This window comes from Agrilus planipennis, unplaced genomic scaffold (genome assembly GCF_000699045.2).
Source record: "Agrilus planipennis isolate EAB-ADULT unplaced genomic scaffold, Apla_2.0 scaffold131, whole genome shotgun sequence".
NCBI classification, from domain to species: Eukaryota; Metazoa; Arthropoda; class Insecta; order Coleoptera; family Buprestidae; genus Agrilus; species Agrilus planipennis.
Window position 1 is genome coordinate 128,526 of NW_020439549.1, and position 7,352 is coordinate 135,877.

At 30.7% G+C, this 7,352-nt stretch overlaps 2 protein-coding genes across 4 annotated transcripts in view; one reads left to right on the plus strand and one right to left on the minus strand.

The window, feature by feature from the left end:
• Positions 1 to 5,919, plus strand: part of LOC108738353 (glycosyltransferase 25 family member-like) — a 57,063-nt gene extending 51,144 nt beyond the window's left edge. The window contains exons 6-7 of one of the 2 annotated variants that reach the window (XM_025979362.1): positions 4,945 to 5,316; positions 5,577 to 5,919. In XM_025979362.1, the coding sequence (XP_025835147.1) occupies positions 4,945 to 5,316; position 5,577 (373 nt within the window). In that variant the 3' untranslated portion in view covers positions 5,578 to 5,919. The remainder of the gene's footprint in view (positions 1 to 4,944; positions 5,317 to 5,576) is intronic. The other variant, XM_025979363.1, reaches the window with a different exon arrangement.
• The window catches only part of LOC108738350 (trace amine-associated receptor 6-like), a 178,677-nt gene that overhangs the window by 24,264 nt on the left and 147,061 nt on the right, over positions 1 to 7,352 (minus strand). The window contains exon 6 of one of the 2 annotated variants that reach the window (XM_018471741.1): positions 6,259 to 6,395. The exons of the other annotated variant lie outside the window; for it this stretch is intronic. Within the exon in view, the coding sequence (XP_018327243.1) occupies positions 6,327 to 6,395 (69 nt within the window). The 3' untranslated portion in view covers positions 6,259 to 6,326. Of the gene's footprint in view, positions 1 to 6,258; positions 6,396 to 7,352 lie in introns of those variants that run through there. 2 annotated transcript variants of the gene reach the window in all.

Consider the following 7,352-nt stretch of genomic DNA (forward strand, 5'->3'; position numbering starts at 1 on the left):
TATTGAAATAGTTTCCTAAGTATCATATTTAAAAATTAAAACTCAGACTGTAAGTAAAATTACGATTTTTTTGCGAAGTTTGGAGGGTCTGACAGAAATTACCACCGGTGGAAGTGTTGATTATTAATTAATCCATTTAAGTATTTTGTTCTTCAGAAAAGATTTTCGTGTATGAATTTTCCAAGGTATATTTATTAGTCTGACCAATTTCTAAAAGTTTTTCGAACACCACTAGGTATAACTTAATTATACTATTAACTATTGTTAATTACAATTTCGTAATCTTGTAGAAAAGGTTCATGTTTTATCTCTGTTCATTTATCTCACAATTCCTTTAGTTACACTTAATAGAGTTTGCGATTGTGTCTATCGTCTACTATCACTACTCTTGCTAAAAGAAAATCTCCCAATGTTTTATAGAAAATGCTTTTAGTCAATATTGGCTTGCCCATTACGCTGAGGCTGACAATTCCAGTTTCTCTCAGTCTAGCCGAAATCCTCTTGTCCTGTTTTATTTATGGTCATGATACTGGTCAGGGTGATAAAAGGACTATTTCAAGGGTAGAGGTTAATACGTAATAGCGGCATCCATTCGAAGTGAAAAGGCAGAATATCATTTACAAATAGATCTCCTTAAAACTGACCATTGGAAATAAATCGGTTTTTTTTGTTGCGAATCAAGTACCTACGCTTAATCTGAAGCTTTCAGTTTGTGTTCAGAATTTATTCTTTTTTATCCGCAAATTCACATAAATATTAATAGATATTAATAAATTTCTTCTCTTACTATTAGTTAATATATCGTGTGATATATTCCATCAACTCTAATTTTAAATTGCATTAACTTTGAGATAGATTTGCTGCAGTTATAATTCGTCGACTATTTTCCACGTCTACATTTTTACCCATTTAAAATTCTAATGGCAAAATCAACATAAAGATTAGGATGAATTATTGGACTCGGAAGTCGACCTTCCCATGGTACGTAATATACTGTTACTATTATAGCGTTTAATTTAATTTTTCCGCAATTTTAGTCTTCAAAGGTAGCCCAGGAGTTCTGCCTGAATAAGTATTAATTTAAGACGTAAAAATATCGTGTGATAATATTGTAAATTTCAAAATATAAAATCATTGTTTCAGTTGTAGACACATGCTTATAGGTACGCATAGGGGATTTTACATTACATTCCCACATTTAACTTTTATCCCTATATTCTCTACTAACTTAGAATAACATGAATAAAATTCTATAAATTTAAGATTCCATGAAATCCTTTTCCGTGATACCTCAAATATTTTTTTGAAATTCTAATGTATCATTATTAGGCAAGACAAATACATATGATTCGAAAAATGCTTTCCAAAGCCAGAATTTTCTTTTCCGGAATATTCCGCTAAAATTTTTACGTAAATCCCCTTGATTGTATGTATTATTTACATATCACATAGTCTTGCTATTTTTTATAGCACAATCAGAAGAAAGCGATAAGAAGAAGTGTAAATTATTCAGCAGGGTGATTTACTTAAGTATTACGATAAGAAAGGGTCAAAGACAGTATAACAATTTCGTTCATTTAAAATTCAGAACAGAAAAAGTTAAAACATTTTCATTTGCCATTTATTCTTTATATTTTCAAATCAGTAATCAAAAGATAATGGCTTAAAACGTGTCGTCCGTATGAAAAGGATTACTGGTGCATCTGTCTGTGTGTTTGTCACAGTCAATTTGCTCCGAATCTACTGGGCTGATTATGTTACAATTTACTAGGTATACACATATTAATTTCGGTGGCTCAAATACGGACGCATAACGTAAATAAATTAATTTTGAACATGGAGGTCATTTTTGGGAGCCAATAGGAAGGAATTAGAAAAAAGTTTTGTAAACTGTATCGTGTGACATATGAAATGAAACGGTTTGTTGTAAGGGTCTCAAATATATTTTTGTTTTTATATAGTTTTAAAATAAATAGTTTAAAACTATTTAAGAAAATATATTAAAATTGTCCATTCTCACCCCCTTATCTCCGAAACTACTGAACCTAAAATTTTGAAAAATATACAGAAAATACTTGTTTATTTGTAGATTTCAGGAGGAATAATAAGAAGTTTATGGTCTGAACATGACGTGGTAAATCTTTCAACAAATTAATATTGTGCTTATATGTTTATGTTTGCAGTTTGAATGTATGGGAGAACACCTTCTTTTTTCAACTACAATGTTAAGTTGGTTCTGGGGTTAAGGTCCCGTACTCACGAATGAAAAACGGAACCCGTATAGGATCACTTGTGTGTCTATCTGTCCGTTTTTATTTTGTTTATGAAACACTCAATACAGGGAATATTTTTGATTTTTGAGAATATTGTTCTAGCTTTATTAAATTTTCGGTACATATCTATGCAGTTTATAGTTGCAGTATTACGTTTTTCATAGTTGGTAGTGCAAACTACATTTTATACAACTTATAATGTAACATAAAGTTGTTTTCCAGTTAATAATATACAATTTAATCTTATTCGAAAACATATTTATTGAGTGGCCACCTCATTTCGAACATATTAGACTAAGGCTATTAAATAAAAATGTAAATTGCTTCTATTTTCAATACTACCAGCCTTTAGATAATTATGTTTCCTGTGTTATAATTTACAACATTATTAATAGAAATTCGTTGAAAATCAGATGATGTTTTATAAAAATAAACATTGGTGTGATAGATTCAAATAAAAAATAATAAAACTCCGGTCAGATCAATTATTTTGCATGTTTCAATATGCTTAAAGCGATGCCTTTGATCTGTTAATAAAAAAAGTAAGAAAAGTTGAATATCTGAATGCAAACGAAACCTTTCGACCAACTTGACTGTTCTCTAAATATGCACAAATGGAAGCCTGTAGGATATGAACTGATTTTCATATGTATTCTCCACCGTATACTTTTTCATCTATCAATTCTACGCACATTTTTGAAGTGAGACTTCTTCTGCAAACGTCTTTATACATGTGAAGAGTACAGACACGTAAGTTTGTGTGTAACACTTCATCTTCAAATCTTTATATCTCTCAGAATGTTTTATTCGTGGTGTCATTTTCGAATCATTCAACTGAACGAAAAGAAAAAAACCTTTGGGAAGTTGGGTTGGTGCATTGACGGTTACAAAAAGTTGAAAAGAAAATCGTACGCAATGCTATTTTTGACTTAATTTTATAATGCGTCTAAGAAAAGGAGCTGGTCTGGAAAAGTCCTTTTTTGGTTCATTCTGGACTCGAAAAAGTTATTTTAAAGTTAAGTTAAATACTTTTTATACAAATTTGTATAAAATAATTAGACGTCAAGTAATTAATTAGTTTTTGATCATACCCCACATCAAATATACCAAACGTATCAAAAAGGGTGTTCTCATTGATGTGTGATGTAAACAATGGGACGCCAAGAAAGAGTTCCAAAGATTGAAACTCCAAGTCAACTTATACCTTTCACGAATTCTCGTTTAATGACTTAAAAAACTTGGACAATTTGAGCAAAGAAGTAAATTTACCTACACAACGATTTTTGGCCTAGAAGTTCAAAGTCAAACTCAGTCAGTCATTTGGTGAACTTTGATTTATCTTCTTCCACAAGAACTCCCTCACATTCTAATGGAACAACATCCTTCACTTCGGCAAGCTGGTCTGTAACGTTACTACAAGTGTTGAACATTGTCTTGATGCCTTCCTTTTACAGAATTTGACCAACTTTGTCCATGATTCCTTTAATAAATGGCACATTAAGCAGAATGTGCATAAGTAAGTTCATTTTTCAATCTTTGGGTCTATTATTTGACGCTCCATTGTTTACATCCAATTAAAATTGTCAATTGCACATCAAAGAGAACATTGTCTTAATGGATTTAGTATCTTTTGAGATGAGATATGATTAGAAATCAATGGGCTATTTGACATTAAAATCGCGCATTTATTGTATCAAACATCCATTGGAAAACAATTTAGGAAAGCACTTATTGATTATCTCTGATCGTTCGAAGTAGGATGATCGGACAGCATCTAAGACAAGAAGGATTACTCAGACACATTAGAAGCAGGAACAGGAGTAAAGAGGGCAGAGATACATTTAGTTCAGATTACTGTTGAGTTAAGCATATGGAGCGTTCTAGTTTTCGGAAAATACGAATATTGACTTAAGGATAGGAAAGAGTGTCTTCATGACAACGAACTCTATGACGATGATGATATTCAACTTCGAAAAAGTTATTTTTTAGTTAGTACCGTTAAGTCTTTTTACAAAGAAACGAAACAGTTCGAGACATTACAATCTTTATGCCTGGGTTGTATTTATGCTCATTTTTGAAAAGATCAAATGTTTCGTGAAACTGCAGAGAGCGTGCCTTATAAATCCAAACATATTTGGATTAGATTTCCACCCCATTATCTTTTTTATTGCTTCGGCTTTGCACGATCTTTTTACAGCATATTATTTGGGGGCGTTTATAATGACGATGACGGTGAGATTTTACATCTTTCGTAGCCACATGGATCGTTTAGTGTTTAGTAAGAGACAAAGAAATAGTTTAAGAAATTTTAAAATAAAATAAGGAACTTTATTGTTCTTTAGCAATTATATATTTATAATTCCTGTTTCGTATTAATTAGGTGGGTCATATATTTTGATAGACTTAGAGGGTATTTGTATTTTTCTAAGTGCTAAATGAAAATATCACCAATTAATTTTATCTTCCCCTGAAAAAGTTACTGTGTTACAATTGTCGTGATCGGAATAAAAATTATGAAAAGTACGAGTTTTATTTGATTATTTTTATAAAAATATTTAGTGAGAAGGGTTTCTTACTACCCTTAGTTTTATTATTATTTCTTTTATAAAAATATTTATTGAGAAGTGTTTCTTACTACCCTTAGTTTTATTATTATTTGTTTTATTTTCAGATACTTGGGTCGAAAACGAATGGAACATGCGGACGAACCATGGGTTTCTGATTCCCTTGTGCGAGCAGCCTACTCCTACTGGACTTTAGGTTACGTTATTAGTAAAAGTGGAATAAAGAAGCTTTTAGAAGCAGATCCTCTTTCAAAATTGCTTCCGGTTGACGAATTTCTTCCAATAATGTTTGATAGACACCCTGAAGAGTCGTGGAAAAATCATTTTCCAAAGAGGGATTTACTCGCGTTATCTGCCGCTCCTCTCCTTGTTTATCCAATGAGATATACGGGAGAGGAAGGATATATAAGTGACACTGAAGATTCAAAAGTAGTCTCGTTGGAATTGGAAAATAGTATTAAAGCTGACGAATTCAGATAGTAAGTCGTTAAACTTTAATACTTCATTAATCGTTTTGGTGATTTCTAGTTTCCAGTATCAACTATACTAGTCAAAGAAAAACAAATTATATAATTTTTTGCATTTATCTGCAGTGTCTGGAAACTTATTACTTTAGAAATATTTTACAGTTACAGTTTTCGTTGTATTGAAGTTAATTTTTCAGTGATTCTCATTTACAGTACATTTCATTGATAATATAGTTGAAGTGTATAACTTTTCAGACTTAATTATTTTTCAGATAGACTTTATCATCGCCTTGTGCCAGACAAGTGCCATATATGATGGATTTGTGCCACTTTCTTCATATTGTTCTCTAAAACTAAGTCATTTTTATACACTGCCCACTTTTGATACGTATTTTTAATTTATGTATATGTTATATGTGTGCTTATTGTGTCCTAATCAACAGTTAACTACTCATTGGAAAATATAAAGTTTGTTAGCTAGTAAGTTACGTGTATATTGCAAACATTGAAATGTGCATATATTTTAGTAAATTGTAATCATAATTTAAATTCCCTACAGGACGGATTTTAGTAGGTACTTTTCCTGATGAAGTAACGAATAAATTTTTATTTATATGTTGTAGCACTTTATTTTTTAAGTAAACATGTTCTTAGTAAAACAATGTGTCAGTAAAATATAAAAAGAAATTATAATAAATCTNAGTAGGGTTGAGAGAACCCTTACAAATATTTGACTTTACTCATCTTGTCTCTATCCTCTTCAAACAAAATTATCAAAATCTGAGAACCAAACTTTGAAGAGTATGCAAGATGCACCACCTGTAACTTTGACATTCATAAATGGCAAAATTACAGATTCCAGAAGTAGGGTTGAGAGAACCCTTACAAATATTTGACTTTACACATGGGCCTTCGGCCCGGCTCTTTCAACTTCTCATCCTTTTGACCAGCTTGGATTCATTCACCTTCCGATCCTCATAGACCGGTAGACCCCCACCATCCCCGACCACCATCCCAGCTGCCTAGCATTTACTCCTTAAGAATTTGATTGTTATTGAGGCTCGAATAAGTATAGCCGCGCCACCTATGAACTAAAATTGAAAAGTCTATTTTTACTGAAAATAGCAAATTGTGGAAAATTATTTATCTTTTAGTTCCAATTATTTTAAATAGGTTTTGTTCAATATTTGAAATTTAACCAAATTTTGTATACGAAATATACTTACACATTTTGCTTATTACATCAACCAACGAAAATAAAATTGACAAGTATTTATAAATTAAGTTCAGGCATACATTTTAAACATTAAAGAGTTATGTATATGACCTTTTTTTTAATATTTTTTATGAATGTATTGAATAAGATAGACAATTATACTCTTTTCAAATAAGAATATAATAATATTTTCTACTTACTTAAATAAAAATTTAATCAAAATCAGTTACAATGAATTATATTAAAGAATAAATTACATTTGTTTCGTCAGACAATTATTAAAGAGTATTACAAGGAATATTAAATTATAAGATGGTTTAGATACATATTAAGAAATATACAATATATGCATACAGAAACGTAAATGCAGCGATTAACATTATATTATTTTAAAGTAATTTTCCGAATATTATTCTACTATCTAAACTGATTGACTATTAGTGAATGTAAAAAGATGTATTATTTGTAACATCCAGCGTTGGTGAGCCCATGGTGCTGCAGGTTTTGCGACAAATGATACCCAGGACTAAAGTTTGATAAGGAGCTCCTTTAAGGCTGTTGATTTTCTATTGAAGGTTTAAAAAAAATTATAATTAAACAAACTGACTTTCTCGACTTTAGTTCTCTTAAATTAATTAATGATATAGTGTTCAATTTTCAGTAGAAATACATAATTTCAATTATTCTTAATTAAAAAAATTAGGCTTACAAAAACGAGACTTTCTTATCTATATCTATGAGGCCCAGACAGGTGCTTAGGGGCTAACGGCTCTGTAATAAGGGAGGTGTTTTATATATAGTAGGTCCATATCAAAGAGAACATTGTCTTAAT